This window comes from Ornithorhynchus anatinus, chromosome 9 (assembly GCF_004115215.2).
Source record: "Ornithorhynchus anatinus isolate Pmale09 chromosome 9, mOrnAna1.pri.v4, whole genome shotgun sequence".
Taxonomy (NCBI): domain Eukaryota; kingdom Metazoa; phylum Chordata; class Mammalia; order Monotremata; family Ornithorhynchidae; genus Ornithorhynchus; species Ornithorhynchus anatinus.
In genome coordinates, this window is record NC_041736.1 from 17,311,572 (window position 1) to 17,335,406 (window position 23,835).

The following is a 23,835-nucleotide window of genomic DNA, read 5'->3' on the forward strand; positions in this document are numbered from 1 at the left end:
CCACACACTTTGTTCCTTTAATGCTAACCTTCTCACTGTAACTCATCTGCCTCACTGCGGATCTCTTGCCCACATCCTCCCTCTGGCTTGGTACGCCCTCCCTCCTCATCAGAGAGAGAATTGCTCTCCCCCACTTTCAAAGCCTTATTGAAGATACGTCTACTCCAAGAAGCCTTCCCTGACTAAGCCCTTCTCTTCTCCCACTCCCTTCACTACTCTTACTTGCTCCTTCATTTATCCTCTCTCGCATCCCCACAGTACATATGTATATATCTGTAATTTATTTATATTAATGTCTATCTCCCCCTCTAGACTGTGAGCTCACTTTGGGCAGGAATGTGTCTTTTATATTGTACTCTCCCAATCAGTACAGTGCTTTTCACACAGTAAACACTGAATAAATACGGGCCTAGCACGGGTGTAGAAGTCAGAAAGATCTGAGTTTGAATCCCAGTTCCATCACTTGTCTGCAATATGACCTTGAGCAAGTCACTTGACCTCTCTGTGCCACAGTTGCCCCATCTGTAAAATGGGGATTAAGACTGAGAGCCCCATATGGCTTATGTGTCCAACCTCATTGCTTTGTATCTACCCCAACACTTAATATAGTCCCTGGCATATATTAAGTGCTTAAAAACCATTTAAAAAAGAGACCTAAGTTAGTCTGACTTCATCCTTAGGTTTCAAGACCAGTTTTAATTTTGTAGAAAGCCTAGAAAATTATGTGACAAATGTGAGTTATAAGAAAAAATTGTATAACATTAAGACTGTTAGTCCCATGTGGGACAGAAACTGTGCTCAACTTGATTGCCTTGAATCTACTCCAGTGCTTGGCTCATAGTAAGCACTTAATAAATACCATTATTATAATCTGAACAAATATTGCTGAATGAGACAATTGAGGCAGTGGCTTTTCTGGCATTGTTGCCCATTGAATTCTTTTGGGTTTAATTAACATGTTGTGTCTTTGTATAAGTGCTTGATTCTGCCAGCAGTCCTAAGCAGGGGTGGCTGCATGGGGAAGTTCTTCAAGGTCTTTAGACTCTCCATAAAGTCTGTTCTATCAGAGTAGGGGTGTACTACCAAAACCATCACATTGGGGTAGGGGCAGGGCATCCTTATGCAAAATAGTATATTCAGTTAGTATGAAAATAGATTTCTTGACCTCTGACCACAGTCTCCATTCCCATTTTTCAGATAAGGTAATCTTTCTAATTAATGGGCTATAAACATCTTCAGAAGTGCCAACGACTGTTCAGGAGCTACTGAATGTTAATGTTAATGTTCGTGCTCTCAATATGCATATGCAAGAAAAACATGTGCAAGGTAGTAAACCATTTTGCAAAACTTCACATATTTTCATATTGCAGTAGAAAGCTGAACTCTATCTCTGATTGCTGCTCCATTGTCAAAAAGACCTGCCAGTGATTATGGAAAAAAAAGACCCAAAAACCTGAAGACTGGAGGAGCAGATGACACTTAACATGGCTTCAAGCTTGAGTACAAACTAAAGAGCTACAGAGCAGTTTGATTCATTTCATGGCCTAGTGGAGAGAGCAAAGGCCTGGGAGTCAGAAGGAGTTCTAATCCTGGGTTGGAGTTCTAACCCTGGGTTCTAATCCTGGCTTTGTCACTTGTCTGCTGTGGGACCTTGGGCAAGTCACTTAACTTCTCTGTGCCTCAGTTATCGCATCTGTAAAATGGGGATTAAGACTGTGAGCCCCATGTGGAACGGGACCTGGATCCAACCCGATTTGCTTGTATCTACCCCAGAGCCTAGTACAGTGCAGTGCCTGGCACGTAGTAAGTCCTTAACAAATACCATTATTATTATTTTACACTAGATCACCAACTATTAGATCCTGAAATACTGCTTGTCAGCCAGAATTGGAGAGATGCTCACTGCATCACTGTTCTGCTGGGTAAGCAGGGGAGGAAAATGGATGACAGCAGGAAACTTAAAAGCTCTTGATCGGGTAGCCAAAATAGGACAATCACCAGGAGGATGGGCAGAAGAAAAAAACCTTTTTTTTTTTTTTAAAGCAATGAGGCATTGCTGGGGAATACTAGGAAAAATAAACAGTGAGGAATTCCATAGTCTATCAGAAATACAGTAGTTCTCTTTTGAGGAATGGCATCAGGAAGACTGTGAGTCAGAAGCTAAGTCAAAAACACCCCCAGTCTGTGCAAATAGCCACTCCACTGCAAATCAGAAGGTAGTTCTATTGAAGAACTACTAGTTGGGCATTGTTCATTTTTTAACAAACCTGCAGCTATGGTTAGCAATCAAGGTCAGAAACAGTATCTTTAAAGATTGTCAAGATAAACTTGAAAACTAAATTACCTTCTGCTACAAAGGGGCATTTATAGATTCCACAAGGGCAAATCAGTTTTGCTGGTTTTTTGAGTTTGTGCTTCCCACATGATGGTGTGAACTGAGTGAATCTCTGGTATATTTAGTTCATTCATCAGCTTTGGTCCAACGGGAGCTTCAGCTTTCGAGCTTCCAATTCTTAGTTGGCATGAGCCCCGGGAAAATGATTTTTTGTTTCTTGACTTTGTAAATGCTATAGAACAAGAAGCCTTCCTTTCTTAATGTCTCATTATCTCAGCTGGAAGTTGACGCCATTCTAGCGTCACACTCTGACTCAGCTTTTGCTAAACAAGTCAAGGTCCCCTTCTAGGGAAAGGCTACTTCAGACCAGGATAAACCGGGGCGGTGGTGAAAAATACGTTTTGGACCTGATAATAGTTGACTAAGATGCATTTCTTTCTACTTAGATCACTACTTTAACAGGGCTGATTCAGCCTCTTGTTCTGGAAGCAGGATTAAGAGAGGTTAGGTTAGGCTACCTGGATCTTGTCATGAAAACACCTGAAGTTCCTAAGGAGTTGATGTTTATGGTTTCAGATTTTACAGCGTAAATTGAAAACTTTTGACATTAAAGATGATTTCCTGGGATGTAAAAGTGCCCAATTAAACCATTCCTTGAGACTCTTGGCCACCAAATTGAGAAGCAGCATGGTCTTGTGGAAAGATGATAGGCCTGGGAGTCAGAGGACTTGGGTTCTAATTCTGGCTCTGCCACTTGTTTGCTTTGTGATCTCAGCCAAGTCACTTAACTTTTTGTGCCTCAGTTTCTTCATCTGCAACATGGGGATTCAATACCTGTCCTCCCTCCTACTTAGACTCTGAGCCCCATGTGGAATCTGGTAATTCTATATCTGTCCCAGCGCTTCGTACAGCACCCAGTAAAAACAAGAAATACGAGTAAGTGCTAAACAAATGCTACAATTAATATTATTGTAATTCTGATGCCACTGTGAAGTCCTTTTCGAACTCTGTTGTATGTGTACCTCAGTTCTGCTCTAACACTTGCTTTCCATAGGTGACAGAAGAATAGAAGTGTTCTCAACATGAAGCTGTTCTAGAATTACTCAATCCACAAGTTAAAGTAGATGCAGTATAGGAAGAAAGCCAGCTGCTATTCTTCCCTTTGCCTCCGGCTTAATGCACTCTACAGTTTTGTGTTTCTTTTAGAAATCTATTTCTCTCATTAAAAAAAAATATACTATGGTTTTAGGCCCTTTCTCTCTATCCTCCCTTTTCACACCTGCCAATCCAGTCATATTGAGTGCTCAGTGTGTGCAAGGCACCATACTAAGGGCTTGGGAGAGTACAGTATAACAATAAATAGACACATTCTGTGCCCACAATGAGCTCACAGTCTAGAGGGGGAGACGCAAGTAAAAGATATATACATAAGTGCCATGGGGCTGGGAGAGGAGATAAATGAAGGGAGCAGTCAGGGTGATGCAGAAGGGTAGTGGGAGAAGAGGAAGGCTTAGGGAAGGCTTCTTGGAGATGTACCTTCAATAAAGCTTTGAAGCTACTGGGTAGCTTAAATACTTTTAGGATTTCTGACTTGTCTGGACCATAACACTTTGGGTCTTGTCTGTCTTCTTGTGTTGTACCAACTCTATTAATGTGTCTTGTTAGCACCGTATTCAGTTGTGCAACACTACTTAGTGATATGGTTTGACAGCCAATTCCACTTTTGGGTCTTTTAATTCAATGTCTCTGAGGAAGGTGTAGTTGTATTTTTGTGTAGTGGGCGTCTGGCGAGGGAGATGCACTGCCACCTAGTGTTTATACGGAGGTCTGAACCCGTTGCATGTTTGATCTGGTTTTTATAATATATCCACTGACTGGTATACATTCCAACTTCTTTCTGAGGCCCCACCATAATCGGATTGGGACCAATGAACTTCATTAGGGATACCAAGCATGGTTAGGTGTTCCTCTTGTGACCTGTATGGATTATATTATTGATACGAGCAGCTCAGGCACAGTCCTGGGCAAGACCAGGCTTAATAATAATAATAATAATAATAATAATAATGTTGGCATTTGTTAAGCGCTTACTATGTGCAAAGCACTGTTCTAAGCGCTTGTGGAGATACAGGGTTATCAGGTTGTCCCACGTGAGGCTCAAAGTCTTAATCCCCATTTTACAGATGAGGGAACTGAGGCACAGAGAAGTGAAATGACTTACCCACAATCACACAGCTGACAAGTGGCAGAGCCGAGATTCAAACTCATGACCTCTGACTCCCAAGCCCGGGCTCTTTCCACTGAGCCACGCTTAAGGGGTCTATCACAACAAAACCCACATCTGGCCTCTAGCTAGAGCAGGACCACCAATACTTCCTGTGTGCAATTGATAACACCAAATGTTAAGGCAGGATTTTTAACAGTGAAGTTCTGGAATGCAGTTAGTTCATCAGCTCTGAAGGAATCACCTCATACTTCTTCAGGCGGCCTACATTAGGAAAATGAAGAGCAACAGGTGTTCTAAACAGCTACTTTATGTATGCTGAAAAAGCAGTAACTGTTAAAAGCATTTCTTCTGACCACCCTGTAAAAGTAAGAAAAAAATCCTCAAATGATGTAGCCAAGCAGTTTGGAGAAAATAAGTCAGTATGGAGTATGGGTCCATAATGGTGATTCTCTTAGAGCAAAGGTTTTAGAAAGATTGGAAAGTCAAGAGGGAGAAACACAATTTGTTTGCCCTTGTTGGACTGTAAGGTCATTGAGGGAAGGAAATGAGTCCCTTCTTTCTGTCGTACACCTTTCCAAGTTCTTAGTTTCACTCAATCAATTAATGGTATTTATCGACAGTTTATGGTGGGCAGAGCATTGTATAGATGCTTGGGAAAGTACAGTTCAATAGAGATGGTAGACATGATCCCTGCCCACAGTGTCTGTCTAAAGGGGAAGACATACATTAACATAAATAACAGATAGGGGAAATGGCACTGTGTAAAGATGTGAATATAAGTCCTGTGGGGCAGAAGTTTGGGTGAATATCAAATGGCCTAGTGGCAAGAGCTCGGGCTTGGGAGTCAGAGGACGTGGGTTCTAATCCCTGCTCCTCCATATGTCTGCTGTTTGACCTTGGGTAAGTCACTTCACTTCTCTGTTCCTCAGTTACCTCATCTGTAAAATGGGGATTAAGACTGTGAGCCCCATGTGGGAGAACCTAATTACCTTACGCTCATAGCGGTGCTTGGCACACAGTAAGAGCTGAATAAATACCATTATTATTATTACTATTATTAAATGCCTAAGGGGTACAGATCTGAGGACGTAGGTGACAAAGATAAGAGGGCAGATATTGCATCTAGTGAACTCTCAATACCTACCCATCTATTATTGCTGTTATCAACAAATGCAGGATTGTTGCAAAGCATAATCCTTACATGTATGTGATATGGAAGGAATTATTACTCAAGTATTAGCCTGTGCAGCTGAACTCTCATGCACCAATGAAAACAGTAGAGGTACAATTTTTGAATCCAAAGGTTGGCGAGTGTGTGTATGTAAATGCCTTTCTGGAGAAAAGGAAACAATCTCTCATTTTGTTTTTAGTGTTCCTTGTGGCTCAGTGGAAAGAGCCCGGGCTTGGGAGTCAGAGTTCATGGGTTTGAATTCCGGTTCTGCCACCTGTCAGCTGTGTGACTGTGGGCAAGTCACTTAACTTCTCTGTGCCTCAGTTACCTCATCTGTAAAATGGGGATTAACTGTGAGCTTCATGTGGGACAACCTGATTACCCAGTATCTATCCCAGCGCTTAGAACAGTGCTCTGCACATAGTAAGCACTTAACAATTACCAACATTATTATTGTTTCATCACCAAAGTAACGGTAAGCAGGGAACATTTTTAACTTATCTATTTCTGAGGATACATATTTTCACATTATTTTAGTGTCAGCTCTGTGAGTTATTTTAAATGGAAGAAGGACTAACTTACTAAACAGATATTTTTCCTCTTCCTTTGTCATTATTGTCCCTGTTAGGAACTTCAGAAAACCAATAAACTGGTCCCACCAGTTTCCTTTGCAAAACACAGTTTGGCTGGTTAACTTGAACACCTGGCCTTATGATATTTGAGTAGACAGGCAGTTATCCTCATCCAGTGAGGGCTTTCTAAATATATATCACCCCGATCTACTGGTCTCCTTTTCTCCTCCCTCCCAATTTTATGATTCTTATCTCCCATATCTTGAGAAGCAGTGTGGCTTAAGTCACTTAACTTCTCTGTGCCTCTGTTACCTCATCTGTAAAATAGAAATTAAGATTGTGAGCCCCAAGTGGGACGGGGACTGTGTCTAACTTGATTGGCTCGTGTCTACCCCAGTGCTTAAAACCGTGCTTAACACGTAATAAGCACTTAACAAATGCCATCATTATCTTATATAAGAGATAGCTATAAGTGCTGGAGACATTTCAAAAACACTTGCTGTATAATTGCTGTTGCATTTTTTTTACCACCAAGTTTTATTAATTGAATTTTGAACCTTTCCTTGGAAAAATATAGTTTTTATTTTCCCAAGGTGCTTTCATTGAAGAGTAGTGCCATGAATGACAAACACTTGGCTGGCCTGTGGGTGAATAATAACTATGGTATTTGCTAAGCATTTACTATGTGCCAGACCCTGTTATATGCACTTGGGAAGATACAAGGAAATCAGGTTGGATACAGTCTCTGTCCCATATAGGGCTCTCAGTCTTAATCCTCATTTTACAGGTGAGGTAAGTGAAGTAAGTGAAGTGCAATTTCTAGCAGCATTTTTAACACTGGGAATTGGAACTTCTTAACTGTTTAAGACATAGTTGTGACAATGAGGAATTGGGCTTAGCAGAGCCCAGAGAGTAGGTTGGTGCTCTCCAGAGACATTACCCATATTCTTTCAGTGGTTTTCCCAGACATTTACTGCATCTGACAAGCTTGGCAACTAATCTGTGACTAGAACTACTAGCATCAGGTTTACTGGTGGTAGTGGCATCAAAGCAAGTTTGCCTTGGGTTTTTCCCTAGTAAGTATAAGACCTTTTCTAAAGGTTTTTGGTAGATGGTTTCAACAGACTTTAGTTTCTCCAGTATGTATTTTTTTTCCTACCAAATAACTTTCTGATAGCCCATCTGGTTTCACACCCAGAATACCGTGTAGTTTTCAAATGGTGATTATGACCTCTTTTAATTATGATTTTCCTGGTAAGTGTATTTTGTTCCAAGTTCTTCTTAGATACTAGTTGTTGGATCTCCATTAGGGCAGCAGGTTCTAAATATTTCCATTATATAACTTGAGAAGCTGAGGGCACAACTTAAATCAAGGATAGGACTAACACCTGGTTTCTTCTGATCACTATATCAGTATTTCTTTAAAACAGTAGCTTTTACCTTCCAGGAATGAGTAGATCTGAACACACATACACACATATACATGTTTGTTTTTTCTGGTTTTAAGAGTTGGGGGCAACTGTTGAAAGCAAATTATGTACTTTGGGTGTTGTCTTAGTACATGATCTACTTAGATCTTAGTCATAGACACACCTATATTAACAGGCACAGAGGCAAGTTAGTACTTAAGAACTGTAACCTCCAGGCTTAAGCTTTTGCAGCGACTTAGGCAATGGAAAGGCATGTTGTTCTAGCATGTTGGTATTAGTAGATATGAAAAAAGAGTCTTGTGAAATCTTTGTCATTAGCGAAGTAAACTGTATCCGGAGGGACAGGAAAAATGACCAGTTTGTTCCTAAGATTAAAGACTGCAGTCATCCTTTGCACTCTTGTGGCACAGATCTGGAGGTCCTTTATAGGTATTAAATCCCACCACACCCTTGTGAGTTAAGTATTATTCTTTTTTGAAAAAATGGGTAATTGTGACGTTTAGCCTCCAAGTGATGTTTTTCTCCCTAAGAGTACTGTAGCATTAGAGAACCAAAGGCTCAAATCCCTGTCTCGTTCTTTGTATAAGCAAACTGGTGCAGCAGGAAACAGCGATTTAGGAAACAGGAGACAAAAGTTAACGATCCGGCCGGTTTATCATAAGAGTTCATGTTAATGGGTTTGTTTCCAAGCTAAATAAAGTAGACTTGTTGGTGAATACTTTTTTCACCATTCACCTTTTGTGGCCGGTTGAGAGGCTGGGGGAGCAGGCTCCCAGAGTTTATCCTGCAATCTGTTGACTCCCTGGGCCTGCGTCAGCTCTGCCCTCAGCTGGAAACCCCATGATAGAGCAGTTTCATGAGCAGTAAAGCACTCAGGAATTATTATTGATTTTTTTTTCCATTGTAATTTTCACTTACTTGTAGGTTCCAGTCAATATGTCAGGGTTAGTTTTGGAATGGTACCTCGCAACTTACATTTATGTGTATGGGAAAACTTGTGTTGTAATACAGCCATTTATGAATCAGCCACATTTTCTAAGCTAAATTAAGGAGTATGTCTGTATTGCAAAGTGCTTTGAGGTTTCCAGATTGACTTGGAAAGTGTCAAGCATTGTTATAATTTAAAAACTTCAGAGTAGTATACTGTTCCAAGGAGCCTGGATCGCGTTGCATTTGTCAGGAAGAAAAGATCTGTGCTTTGGGAGTGTTCTACTTTGTAGCATGTAGCATTAAAAATACTGTTGAATTGGAGCCTCAATATTGAGTTTTGACCTGCAGAAAGTGTTAGAACATTCAAAAGAATTGTTCTAATTAAAGAATAGAGATCATAAAAGCATTCTCTTAAAGTACTACTCCAAGGTTCACTTACACTTTAACTTTCTTTTCCCCTTCTCCTAATCCCAACACTCATTAGGAGTGAGGGGATTTGTCAGGGGACCATTTTTCAGCTATCAAGCATGGGCATAATAGTATGATGGCCTCAATGGGACTGACCTGGGTAGGGCCAGGGCTGGGAAAGTTTTTCTCTGGAGCTTTGAAATTCTGCTTCCTGAGGTTCAATTCAGAAACATGTTTAAAAGATTACACTCAACCCAACAGTAGGTCGGTCCTTTCTCTTTTACGTGGGCAGATTGACCTACATAGTAATAATAATTGTATTTTAGATGGGTCTGTGTTCAGAATTTAGATACTGAAAGCAAGCTAAACCATTGAGCGCTTTTATACTAAATAGCCTCTATTTTTTTGGTAAAAGAACTGAGAAGCACAAAACAAGTATGTTTTTTGTTTTCTGGGAAGGAAGCCTAGAGAAGACAACCTCTGTTTAATTATAGGCTTATTTGTTTTGTGTCCTTCAGCCTGACTGCAAACCCAAGGCATGGCAAGGGTAACATTCCAAACCAGTTCTGGATTTCCTATTAGGCAAAGTTACCATCTTAGATTGAGGAACTCAGCTAGGTGAAGAGGCAGTTTGTTATTAGAAATTGCATGAAAGAGCCATTTGTCTGGTTTGCTTAGTTGAGTTTGTGTGTCAGGGAAAGAGAAAGACTGCTTTTCCTCCTCTGAGCAGAGCTTTGATGATGGTATCGACTGTGTGAACTAAGGTTCTCTCTCATCCCACTTCAATTTCCTGGTCTTGTGGAAGTGGTCTAATACCACTGCTTCACTACACTGATACAAATAGAGATAATGTAGTGTAATGGGAAGACTTAGCCCTCCTTGCTTGTTCAGCCGGTAAGATCTATTGTTTAGTGCACTGTGACAGCTTAGTTATCTTTGGCAAGATTCAGCTGAAAACAGGAATGGCTTTCTCTGGGACTGGTTGAAAAAGCAAAGGTCTACTTATTTTAGCCAACTCAAAATGGCAGGGTTGCAAGTAAAAGTTGTGTGAGAGGAAGGAAAATTTTGTTCCATCTATCACACTTCCAAAGACAAAGCTAACTTGTTAGGAGACCTGGGACATTTTGGGGGTTAATCCCATGGAATATAGTTATATTGCTTGAAGACCTTGTGAGTGAATCGACACTCTTTGGAATGGACTGCAAAAGGTTTTTGCAAATCCAGGCTTATTTTCCTCTTGGTCCGGACCATGGGTGCTAGAGGTCAAGAGGCTGAGAATGGCTTTAAGAATGGTCTTAAATTCGGGTGGGAAAGAGCCAAGCATTCACATGCAACACAAAAGCGATGACTTATTGGGACTCGATGGGGTAAATGATTTTTGGCCAACAAAGTTATGAAAAACTCCAATGATCATCAGTTTTTCTTTTATTTTAGTATTTTTAGTAATGCGTTTGGGGATCATATGAAGTCAGTCTCCATAGGGTCTTATAGTGTGAGACCAGAGATTTACTTCACTTTACTCTTTACCTGGTGTGTTTTGATGTGCTATGACTGAAAACAAGCCAATCCCTTCTCTCAGTAAATTCAAGGGAGAAGAGGAATTGTCAAAGAAGAAAATTGTATGAAATACTTAGCCACTCTCTGAATTAGCTATCGGAGCACGGCAAGACTTCAAATACATTAAACTTTGGTGCAAATCCAAAGCCTGGCTCTGGATTTTAATTTAGAAAAGTTGTTCTAAGAAACAGGATCCTGGACCTTGGATCTTAACGGAAAGATAGGGAAATTAGAAAACATGACTTTTCTGGCATAGGGAGTATTTCATCTGTGTTATTAAATCCCACGCAGTGGAATGAGGGTCACCACCCTAGGTATTCTCACTTCTGAGTTCATTTGAACTTCATCCCAGGGTGACTCTGTGAGTCCTGTCATTGTTTTTATAAAGTGGCCTTTTTTTACCAGCTTTCAATTTTAATGTTTATGAAACAATATTGAACCATATTTCACTTCCAAAGTACAGCAAATGATTTTACTCTTCAGGGAAATAGCATTGCCCTTTATCTGCCGCTTCAACAATCAACCAAAGTGCTCCGGCACTAGGTTTGCTTCTGTATATAATGGAGCAATTGCTAGGTCCTTGGTTTTGTGGGCAGGTTCCAGTGCATCATTATAGAGAGATTGATTTGCTTGCCAGAAATTGTTACCCCCAAATTGTCCTAATTTTTCTACAGGGTCTCTGGATAACTTTACAATTCAGAGTATTTGGCAAACCTTCCAGAGGATAGGTTTCAAGTCAGCAGTTGAAGACACATGCAGAATTGTTCATTTATATTTTGGTTTTAGTGTGTGAACCCAGAGATCTATTGGTCAGCGTAAATTCAGTGAAGTTAGTTATTGTTTTTGCACATTGAAGTTTTGTTCCATGTATGGAAACTATTTTGCTGACTCCCCTGGAGATATTGCAGAATGCTGAAATGTCATTATTCCCAACAATGGATATGGAAATCAGAATTTTTAATTGAGTTCAGAAAGCCTTAACCTAATGTTGTAAAAGGATCTCCCTTGCTCAGTGGTAGGCTATCAAGATGCATTATACAAATCTTTTCACAGTTACCCTGCAATTCATTGAATAGTGACCATTACTTCCATCTAAACCTGAATATCTGTGTGCTGAGAGTATTTTTCTATTGGTCAGTGTAATTTCAGTGAAGTTAGTTGTTGTTTTTACACATTGAAGTTTTGTTCCATGTACTGAAACTGTTTTGCTGACTCCGCTGGGGATACAGGTATTTAATCCCCATTTTACAGAGGAGACATTCTGGGCCCAGGTACTACCACCATTCCCGAGTTTACCAAAACAAAATTTTCACATCAAAAGATGTTTTCAACCAGCTACTTGTTAAATTTCTCAAGCCTGATCTCTGTTGAGAATCAGCGTGACCTGGTTGATAGAGCATGGACCTGGAAGTCAGAAGGACCTGGGTTCTAATTTGAACTCCACCATTTATCTGCTGTGGGACCTTGGAGAAGTCACTTCACTTCTCTGTGCCTCAGTTTCCTCATCTGTAAAATGGGGATTTAAGATGGTGAGCCCCTTGGGATATGGAGTGTGTCAAACCTGATTAGCTTGTGTCTACCTCAGTGCTCAGAACAGTGCCTGGCACATAGTAAGTGCCTAACAAATACCATAAAAAAACTTTAGAAACAAATAATTTTCATGATTGCAATTTAGCTGTTCCCTTTTGGAAGTGATTGTTAAAATGAAAATAAGAAACTGGCATGCTGTTTATTTAGATAATTGGAAAATTAAAGTAGACATAATTTTGAACAAAATGGGTAAAGGGATTCTATTGCTACTTATTTGCCTAGTGTTTAATGGGAAAATCCATTCAATTCCAGTTCATCAATTCACAACAATGGGAGCAAAATTGTAATTAGTAAGTGCAGAATCATGTTCGTAGCAGACTTCGGTGATTACTCTTCTCAAGAATTATCATAATACTGCATCACTTCTGCCATTTCCCCTCCCCACCCCCCCGCTACCTTCCTTAAGATCAAAACATTCTCCCTCCAAGTTATTCAGGGAAGGAATCAACTCCTTAGGGGGAAAATGGTTTTTGTTATTTAAAAATACTAATATTAATACCTAGATATCTTTGGGGTTTAAGGAGGACACTACTAATGATGAGATTTTTATCCTGTTGGCACCATACTCTCCCTATCATCCTTAGTACATTGTCAAGTACTTAGTACAGGGCACTGCCTCAGTTAATATCATCACCATCACAGCTACTTCTCCCAAAGTACTTTGAAGCATCTTGTATTAGCTTTCTGCCTTGCATCTTAGGTCAGTGTACTGCCTATGACAGAATTCAGTGTCAGCCTTTTGTTCTGATTCACCAATGTAGTTGCATGGTTGAGGATTTTCCAGGTGTGAGCTGCTGTAAGTTCATCATATTAATTGTCAATCCTTCATGCTTGGCTGATCCTTGAGAAGCAGTTTATCATTTGAGTTGTCTTGTGTGTGTGCTTCTAGAATACAGTCAGCATAACAAAGCCCTTGTATGCATGATTTAAGAACTTCTGACCTCAGCCTGTTTGTTGTTTTTCTGATACTACTAGATTCCATCTTTGCTCACATATGCATTAAAGGGTTTGAACACAAGCCAACAGAGCATCCTGCTTCCTTTGTTGGTGATGAAGAAAGCATTAGGCAAAGTCCCTTCAATTCTGATGCAAGGTCCGTATTGTCATGAAATAATTTTAGACTTTTGATAAATGTCTCAGATCAGCCAAACTTTCTTCATAATAGCCAAAACTCAGGTTCTTTTCGGTGATTATAACTTTAGTCTTTCACACTTTTTTATTTTGGACACCATTTTAGGTTTCTTTTAGAAAGGCAATCAACACTTTTTGTGATGGACTCTGCCCAAACATAATTAAATTAGAATTGGTTCACTGTGGAGATATGCCCAACTATTGGGTCATGAAGGAAAATAACTTTTGTTGTTCAAATCTGTGTATCTATTCTGACTGCCACTCTGCTCAGTTTTTTTTACTGGTCTTATACAAAGCGCAGATAGGGGCTAGTAATAATAGTAATTGTGGTACATGTTAAGCGCTTACCATACCCTAAGCACTGTACTAAATGCTGGGGTAGATTCAAGTTTAAAACGCCTTGACACAGTTCCTGGCCCACCAGGGTTTCACAGTCTAAGGAGGAGGAAAGTGAGTATTGAATCCTCATTTTTCAACTGAGAAACTGAGGCATATAGAAGTTAACTGACCTGCCTAAAGTCACACAGCAGGCAAATGATGGAGTTAGGATTAGAAGCCTGATCCACTATCTCCCAGGCCTGTGCTCTTTGCACTAGGTTTTGCTGTGGAGCACATTTTCATTTCTGGTCTGTAAAAATGAAAAACCAAAGTTTAATTTAAAATTCTACATTTATCTGAATTACAGGCATAAACCTGTTTACAGCCACTACATGATACATAGAGTCTTTATGGGACATGGTATGGGTTAGTGGAAAGAGCATGGGTCTGGAAGTCAGATGACCTAGGTTTAAATCCTGGCTCTGCCAGTTGCTTGATGTGTGACCTTGGGCAAGTCATTTCACTTTTCTGTGGCTCAGTTTCCTCAACTGTAAAATGGGCATTCAAATCCTGCCATCCCTCCTAATGAGCCCCACTTGGGTACAGGGACTGTGTCCGGACTGATTAACTTGTATCTACCCCAGTGCTTAATTAGAAGAGTTCTTGACACATAGTGAGTGGTTAATGAATAGGATAATAAAAATAAAATAATGTGGGTAAAAAAAGATATTATTTGATGCCTAACCCCAGGTTACAACCACTCCAGGGTTGCAAACTACATTGTTTCACAACTTGCCTCCCATCCTGCATATTTTACTGTCCTGATTCATTCATTCAGCCATATTTATTGAGCGCTTATTCTGTGCAGAACACTGCACTGAGTGCTTGGTGATGTTCTGCTTGAGTGCAATGGGCAAGTAAATCTCTCTGCTGCTTCCCCACTGGGGCCGAGATTACATAATCAATAGTGAATTGATCCCAGAGCAAGCTCTGCCCAGATTGTGTCCAATTTGAAGGCATTGCAGAGACCCCTGAGCAGATAATCAAAAAGGTTCGTTGTATTTTATTTTTTTAATGCTATTTGTTAAGCATTTACTTTGTATCAGGCACTGTATTAAACACTGAGGTAGATACAAACTAATCAGATTGGACACACTCCCTGTCCCACATAGGGCTCAAATTCTTAATCCCACTTTACAGATGAGGTAACTGAGGCAGAGAGAAATCAAATGACTTGACCAAGGTCACAAAGCAGACATACAGCAAAACCGGGCTTAGAAACCAGGTCTTTCTGATTCCCCGGCCTGTGCCCTATCCACTAGGCCCGGCTGCTTCTCAAGAAGTTATTGAACTGAGGAGGCAACTTAATTTTGAAATGGGTGATGCAGGTGGCAATGAGATCATTGCCTCTCATTGAGAGAAATCATTGTCTAATGAAGATCTTATCAAACTCAACAATCCAATGCATAAATACATTATAAAATACGAAAATAGATGAAGAGATAGTTATAGTTTATCACTGGCTAAAATCGTGGGTATAAAAAGTATCGTGTTAATTTTCAAAAAAGGAGGTGAACTTGTAAATATGATAGAGTGCAACCTTGTTGAAGGAAAATGTTCAGAGAGTTCATGTGCCACAAGGTGTTTTGTGAAGGAAAGAAGGCAGCTGCTGATGTTCAACCTAAATTAGACAAATTTTTGACTGAAGGTGAAAAACTTTGAACACAGAACAAGCTCCTTTTCCTACAGCTTCCTGCAAGAATTCACAGTCATATTTCAACTTCTCATTTATTTAATATTATGATGTTATGCTTTGAACTAGTTTACTGAAGATTAAACAATAATCTAGTGGCATTTGTTACTAGGAAATAGAACTCAAAGTCTTTTCATAATCCTTTTCCAGAGATCTGAGTAGATCCAAATTTATATAACACACAAGTCTGTGGGACAGTGTAACCCACAATGCAATCACATTTTTAAGGAAAATAACCTGGAATTATTGTGGGGAATTATTGAGGACCCTTGTCCTCTCTCACTTGGCTCCCCTGCTCCAATGGGGACAGTATTGGGTGGAGGGGTCCCTTCTTTAGGCAGTGCAGATCCCTTCCTTTACAGAACTTCTGAGCTCTGATGCCACAGTGCTAGAGAAGCTCCCAGTTCCACCTCCCCAGGTTCCTCCAAGCTGCCAAGGGCACTCTTATGAGGATTAGAACTGTCATTTACCAATTTTTAAAGTGTTAAATTCTCCTTATCCTAGGCTTTGAGGAAAAGGTAATTGTCACCTTGTGTTTTTCTAAGATGAGGCAGTATTTCAGTTTTCTTGGGACAGAGTTGAATGGCTGAAGGCAAAATGGTTAATCATGTCAGAACCAAATGCTAATGAAGCAAAGCCACTGTTGTCTTTAGGATTATTTTTGTAAAGTGCATTAGAGCAGTGAATTTGCAGTTAGGCTAATTTTACCAATTGCATAATAGGCATCTAAAGGCAGCCTGCCACTTGGGAAATTAATACCTTGGTTAGGAAAAGTAATTGCAAAAAGTATATAGAAATGATTTTGAAGTTACAGCATCAAGGAAGGTCATGGTGTTCTGTTATAAATGTGACTGTTGCTCTCTTTCTTTAAAAAAAATTCTTCCTTTTAAAAGCAGCACATTGTGGCTTTTTTTTGTTTTGATTTTAAATGCGATTTCTTTTTCTCTAGTATGCTGGCAAGTTCAAAACTTCTATAGCAGAGCACTTCCTGGATTATTCATTTATCTCCTTGAAGGTGACTGTTCCGTAGCCATAGGGAAGAGGTTTTAAAAACAGAATGTGTAAGCAGTGTGCCATTTCATCTTCCCTGACAAGCTGGTTTTGGAGTGGGATGTGGGGGCCCTTTTTTGACCACACATCTTCTTAAACTCCTAGAGGGTTTCAGTTTTCTAAAAGGGAAAGTTCAAGATCTGGACCAGACTAGCTCCACCCTGCAAGTGAATTGGAACTGAGGAAAACAAGAATTATTAATGAGGCTTAGAGGAGTGGACTCATTCTCCTGTTTGGTTCCATTCCATGGGGAGGAGTGGTTCATTCATATATTCATTCAATCGTACTTATTGAGCACTAACTGTGTGCAGAGCACTGTACTAAGCACTTGGAGAGTACGATACTGCAATAGAGACAATCCCTGCTCACAACGGGCTTACAGTCTACAGTGGGGGAGACAGACATCAAAACAAGTAAACAGACTTCAATATAAATAGAATTATGAATATATACATATATACATAACTGCTTTGGGGCAGGGGAAGAACGAAGAAGGCAAGTCGAGGTGACCCGGAAGGGAGGGGGAGCTGAGGAAAAGGGGGCTTAGTCTGGGAAGGCCTCTTGTAGGTGCACCTTCAGTAGGACTTTGAAGGGAGGAAGAGTGATTGTTTGGCAGATTTGAGGAGGGAGGGTGTTCCAGGTCAGAAGTAGGACGTGGGCCAGGAGTCGGTGATAAGACACGTGAGTGATAAGACAGGTGAGTTGGAGGCGGAGTGAGGTTAGCCCCAGAGGAGCAGAGTGTGCAGGCTGGGTTGTAGAAGGAGAGAAGGGAAGTGAGGTAAAAAGGGGCAAGGTGATGGAGAGCCTTAAAGCCAATCGTGAGGAGTTTTTGTTTGATAAGGAGGTTGATAGGCAACCACTGAAGGTTTTTGAGGAGGGGGGTGACATGTCCTAAACGTTTCTTTAGAAAGATAATCTGGGCAGCAGAATGAAGTCTGGACTGAAGTGGGGAGAAGCAAGAGGTTGGGAGGTCAGAAAGGAGGCTGATGCAGTAAGTAATCCAGTAGGGACAGGATGAGCGATTGTATTAAAATGGTAGTGGTTTTGAATGGAGAGGAAAGGGGGGATCTTGGTGATGTTGTGAAGGTGAGACCAGCCGGATTTGGTGATGGATTGGATATGTGGGGTGAATGAGAGAGTGGAGTCAAGGATGACACCAAGATTATGGGCTTGTGAGATGGGAAGGATGGTTGTGCCATCTACAGCGACAGGAAAGTTCGTGAGAGGACAGGGTTTGGGAGGGAAGATAAGCTCTGTCTTATACCTGTTGACTGTGAGGTGGCGGGAGGATATCCAAGTAGAGATATCCTGAAGGCAGGAGGAGATGCGAGCTTGGAGGAGGGAGAGAGAACAGGGGAGGAGAGATAGGTGTGGGTATCATCACTGGGAATCATTTGGGTGTCATCATTTGGGAGTGATCACTGGGTTTGTTCTGCACTCCAAGTGATCTGGTAGCCCCCAAATCAGTTGGAAAGCCTGGGAGTCAGGTGAGTTCTAATTCCGACTTCGCCATTTGCCTGCTTTGTGAACTTGGGCAGCCATTTAACTTCTCTGTGCCTCAGTTTCCTCATCTGTAAAATGAGATAAAATACCTGGCCTCCCTTGGACTGTTAGACTCATATAGTGCAGGGACTATAATTTGACATCTTGTATCTGCCCCACTAAGTACAATATTTGGCACACAGTAAGCATTTAAATATTCAACTATTATTACTACTATTTTTTACATTTCATAGAATCCAGAGTGGCAAACTACTGGATCAAGTGACCCTTTCTTAGAGCAGAGGGCCTTCACTGCTGGATGCCGGAGGGGCTCACGTTCTGGAATCACCCAAAGATTTTAAAATGTTAAAGAACCAGCAGGAGGTTCTTATATTGGCGAGCATTTACCTTTGTTACTGGTGGCATAAAGGGTGAGCAGTTGGTGGCTGAATGTGAGAATTGATGGCAAAGAAGTCTTTTCAGGCCCTTAAATTCTATAAATTGTCAGAAAAGAATACTGGGGTGGAGACAGTGAAAAAGCTAGTTAGTTGCCAAACTGTACATTGTTGCCGAATTGTATATTGTTGCCGAATTGTACATTGTTGCCAAATTGTATGTTCCAAGCGCTTAGTACAGTGCTCTGCACATAGTAAGTGCTCAATAAATACTATTGAATGAATGGTTAGTTGTGAGCTTGAGGCAGAGGGGTGCTGCTGATATGTGTAATGGCCATTAAGTTTCCAGGAGAAGAGCATGACAATTCATGGCAAAGTGCCAAGTGAAGGGTCTTTAGGAAGAGGGGGAATACAAATGTTCTGAAGGTCTCAAATCATTAGATGGTCAAAAGTGGGGAACCAGCTAGCTGCAAGACTAGGAATGAATAAAAGATCTAGGGTATGCAAACCTAGTTGGCATCGCTGCCAGAGACACCCCAGCAGACTACCCAGGTGCCTGTAAAAACATCGATGCCTCTGTACGTAGATAAAGGAAACCTTTTTTTCCCCCTACACGGGCATCTAGTTGGTAATAAGACCAAGGAGTAGGATGAAATAGTGATGTGCCTTGAAAGGTTATGGAGCTTTGAGAGAGAATTTGGAATTAGACACAACCAAAATGGAGAGGGATCTTGCAGCTGATGTTGATTTCATCACTTTGTTGGGCATTTCCCAGGTCCATTGTAGTGGCTTTGAAGGAGAGGGCCTTCCAAGAGTATTATGAACTCTTCACCTATGAATGGAATTAGGTATTATGGAAATCGTCAACATTATCATCATCATTATCTGGTATTGACTATGTGCAGAGCACTTTACTAAGCCCTTGGGAGAGTACAGTACCCCAGTGTTGACAGAAACAATTGTAGCTTGCAATGAGCCTAGTCTTAAGGGGAAATGTGTGAGGAAAAACCCTGCCTGGAGGAGAATTACAGGGTATTCAGCTCAGCACTCGTATTGTTGATTCTATCCTGAAAATTCTCTACCACCTTCCTGCTATGAAGGATAGAAAGACTGAGGACCCATGCTACCTCCTACCATTTAGATCACAGCCAAGCAGATTTGGGCATCAATGTCAGGAAACACGTACGTGACTGCTAAGAGAGTTTAAGGTGTAAAATCTTCTGTATTTTACCCACCACCATTCATGTATTTACTCTCTCCATTCGAATAGTATTTTTAAGTCACTTTCTTTCCCTTAATAATAATAATAATTATGGTATTTAAGCGCATACTACATGCCAGGCACTGTTCTAAGCGCTGGTGTTGATACAAGGTAGTCAGGATGCTGTCTTAATCCCCATTTGACAGATGAGGTAACTGAGGTTCAGAGAAGTGAAGTGACTTGTCCAAGGTCACACAGTAGACAGGTTACAGAGCCAGGATTAGAACCCATGACCTTCTGACTCCCAGGCCCGTGCTCTATCCACTACGCCATGCTATTTCTGCGTCTGTGGGAAAATCTCAAATTGACATCAAACCTCCTAGGATTTTCCCAGGATCCTGTTGGGACAGTTTGGCCCTGGATGAGATTGATGTACTCTCTTGTTCATTTACTTCTTTCCATTGATTTGCAACTTTTCTGTTTCCACTCCCTTGCCTTTCATTTTCTCTTTCAGCTCTTCCCCGGTCTCACTCACCTGTTTATCTTTCTCTAGTCAACTGCTGCTCCTTTCCTTTTGATTCTAACTATGGTTGTTCCATAAATCAACCTGAATTACCCTCATTCATTCATTCAGTAGTATTTATTGAGTGCTTACTATGTGCAGAGCACTGTACTAAGTGCTTGGAATGAACAAGTCGGTAACAGATAGAGACAGTCCCTGCCGTTTGACGGGCTTACAGTCTAATTGGGGGAGACGGACAGACAAGAACAATGGCAATAAATACCCTTAACCAACAGATTCCCAAAATGGAAATGCAAGTAGGATCGAGTAGATGAAGTGAAATCAGCGAACATCTGTCCTAAAAGGGAATTGACCCAGCTCCATTTGCTGTTCCCTGAAGCCATGTGGCTTCCTCTCTAGTATTGTCCATTCTTCGGGAAGTTGTGAGCTGATTGTTTGATTTGTTCTGTTTGATTTGTTTTAGTATCTTTTGGGGGAAAATCTTCATTCAACCCCCACCTCACTTTTCCAGCCTCTGAACCTGTGCTTTGCTTATTCTGATTACCAGGTTGTTGGTGGGAGCTCCTCGGGCAAAAGCTCTCCCTCAGCAGAAAGCCAACAGGACCGGAGGGCTGTACAGCTGTGATATTTCATCTTCATTGGAATGCAAGCGGATTGAATTTGATAATGATGGTAAGTTAATCTGAAGCTCTTTTTCAGAATCTTGTGAATGATGACTCTGGTCCTTCCTTGGCTTTAGCATGTTTTAAAACTACTATTTAAAGAGGAGATAACAATTGTCTACTTTCAGAAGATTTGCTGTTGCTTAACCTGGTGCGGGAAAGCTGAGCAAGTTTAAATTGGAGAAAAAAGCACTTTTAAGTACAGTAGTTTTACATTAAAGTATACGTCATATGGAAAGGAAATGGCTTCTAAACAACACTTTGATTTTTTTTTTGTGTGTCACTCCAGTGCTTCAAATGAACACCACCATTTAAGAAAACCATATCCTACACTAATTATGTGTGTGTATATGTGATTTCACACACACACACACACACACCATGCACACATCTATATAGGGCACTTTATGACAAATTGACATACTAGATTTCAAGGCCATGCATACACTTCCAGTACTTGCTTGCTCTCTTTACTGCAGAAATAAAACAGGAGGCAGATATTTTTCACTGGTAGATTCTTCTTGCCCACTGCTCATGCAGTATTATCATGTTTTTTGGAATGTTTAAATTGGTTTTTTCTTTTGTGCCTCTGGGAAATTTAGTATTACTTCCCCTATCTTAGTAAAGGGAGAAATTAAGGGGTCGATGTGTTCAAAAGCCTAGAGCAAAGCCTGGGTAAAATCAGAATAAGACTTCAGTGCCAACTCTACTTTCATTCAGTGCATCACTAGTTTAAGTCAGGCTTAATGCTCTCAAACTTTGAAAGTCTCTCTTGGTGACAAAAAGGAAAGGGAAAAAAAAAACCAAGCAAAAATGAGTAACTCCATCATCACCAGATGGAAAATATAACTACTGACACTTGGCAGTGTTGAAGGAAACTTAGCTTGTCATCTACTAAACTTAGAAAGTTGATCTGAAGTTAAGGGTCATGAAATTATTGCATAATAATTTGAGACAGTTCTAACTGTGCAACACCCTTCTTTGGCTAGATAATCATGTCCTGAGGGGCCATAGCCTTTGGTCCATTTGGCTAGAAATAAGAGATGGAAACTACTCTAGGACCTCAATCTCTTAAGTGAGAATAATTGGGAACAAATGTGGTATGTTTGAATTTCTCATTATCAAACAATGTATATTAAACACCCTCTTACTCAGAGCCCTTTGGTTTAGTAGTATGAAAGTCCCCCTACAGTAAGGTCATTCTTCTAATTGATCAGAGAGGGAGTAAAGGACAGGCTGTGTGGAAATTGTGACATATTCAATAGCCTTGTTTACTAATTATAGTTCTCTTCATCCCAAAATATTTTTTAAATGTGTATGTGCTTGAAGAACTGTGCTTGGCATCATGTAAAGTAAATTAAACACTTTCCATTTCCTCTGAGAGTTTACAGTATGTCTATCAGACATCCAGGACGCTTGAACAACTAAACTAATTGAATGAAAACAAAAATTAAAGCAAACTGTTGGCATTATCACTTCTCCCACTTTATTAGCTTTGGAGTAGAAAGGCATCCTGGAAGTTATGCGTTTGAATTTTTTTTGCCATTTATTATTCACTTGCGTGGATTGTACTAAATGCTAGTGGAAGGTACAAGGATCTTGATTCAGCCACTGACTCTGGCTCTGACTCTGAAAGCTCATAATGAAAAATGAGGATGGGAGGAGCAGGGGCAATTATGAGACCCTGGGGAAATTTAGTCCTATATCAGGAAGCAGTGGGATTTCAAGAGCTGCTTAAAGTATGAAAAAGTGGGAGGAGTCATAAAGGATGCTCATTACACTTCTCCAGAACTTCCGGGGGGAGGAGAATGGAAGGTAATGGGAACTGGGAAACTCTTTTGGAATTTATTTGTAAAGTTATTTTCTAAACATTTTAAAGTGCGTAACTGTGTGTCTCTCTCTTCTGCTACTCTACAGCTGACCCCTCATTGGAAAGTAAGGAAGATCAGTGGATGGGCGTGACTGTTCAGAGTCAAGGCCCAGGGGGAAAAGTGGTGGTAAGTGTAAATGGAAAAATGAGAAAAAATGGTTTTTTTAGAGTTAAGCTTCTCTAGGTTTTTTACCCTAAGAACTGGGGAAGGAGGAGGAAGGTATAGAATAGTAACTCATTTCTAGTCATCAATCAATGGTAACAATGGTACACTTCCCTCTAGACTGTAAGTAACCTCACTATGAGCAGAGAACATATCTGCTAATTCTGTTGTATTGTACTCTCCCAAGTGAATAGTACAGTGCTCTACATATAGTAAGCTCTCAATAAATACCATTGATTGATTAATAATGCTTTGAAGGTGGAAAGAGTGGTGGTCTGGTGAATATGGAGAGGGAGGGAGTTCCAGGCTAAGGGGAGGATGTAGGAAGGGGGTTGATGGTGAGATAGGTGAGTTCAGGGCACAGTGAATAAGCTAGCACTAGAGGAGCGGAGTGTGTGGGCTAGACTGTAGTAGTCATCCACTCTTTTGTTCTTTCAGGCGTTGAAAAAGCCATGAGTTTAATCTTTTCTGTCTTTAGTATTGGGGAGTCTAAAATCTGAAGGAAGCTTACTGAACCAGTGAAAGCTACAGCTTGACACCTAGAATTAGATGGTTTTGGTCCAGTGGAGTCATAGGTAAGATCCAAACAAGAAAAAACAGGGAAATTTAAAGCATGAGTACAGTGAAACCTTGTTCTAAGGACCAGCAGTGACTCCTTTAATATTTTTTAACTCAAAATCAAGTGGTCAGTTAAGCACCATTAATCTCTTGCTTCCAAAATGTGTTGAGATTTAGTTATATGCATGTCTACTCCTGAGTGACATATTTATAATGAACACCAAGAGGAGCAAAGAATTTTTGGAGAAGTGAAAAGATCTCTTAGTTATTTGTTTTAATAATTCTCCAAAATGGGTAGCCTCCAGATCAGACCATGGGATGAGTCAACTTCCGACTCTCTTTTCAGATTAAAAATCAGAATGGAGGATATGTTACTTTTCCAAGCAGCATATTTATTTCCTGCTTTATTTTTTGAGGTTACATTCAGTTGATGCTTCTTAAAAATGTGAAATTGGGGCAAGCAGTATATTCTTGAGATCTTCCTTCCTGACAGAATAGGTAATTCTTTC

The 23,835-nt window shown here is 40.5% G+C and overlaps 1 protein-coding gene across 3 annotated transcripts in view; it reads left to right on the forward strand.

Moving 5' to 3' along the window:
- ITGA6 (integrin subunit alpha 6) overlaps positions 1-23,835 on the forward strand; it is a 73,291-nt gene that overhangs the window by 12,873 nt on the left and 36,583 nt on the right. For all 3 annotated transcript variants that reach the window (XM_029071942.2, XM_007671229.3, XM_001514610.5), the window contains exons 2-3: positions 20,621-20,745; positions 22,653-22,732. In XM_029071942.2, coding sequence (XP_028927775.1) covers positions 22,688-22,732 — 45 coding nt within the window. In that variant the 5' untranslated portion in view covers positions 20,621-20,745; positions 22,653-22,687. The remainder of the gene's footprint in view (positions 1-20,620; positions 20,746-22,652; positions 22,733-23,835) is intronic.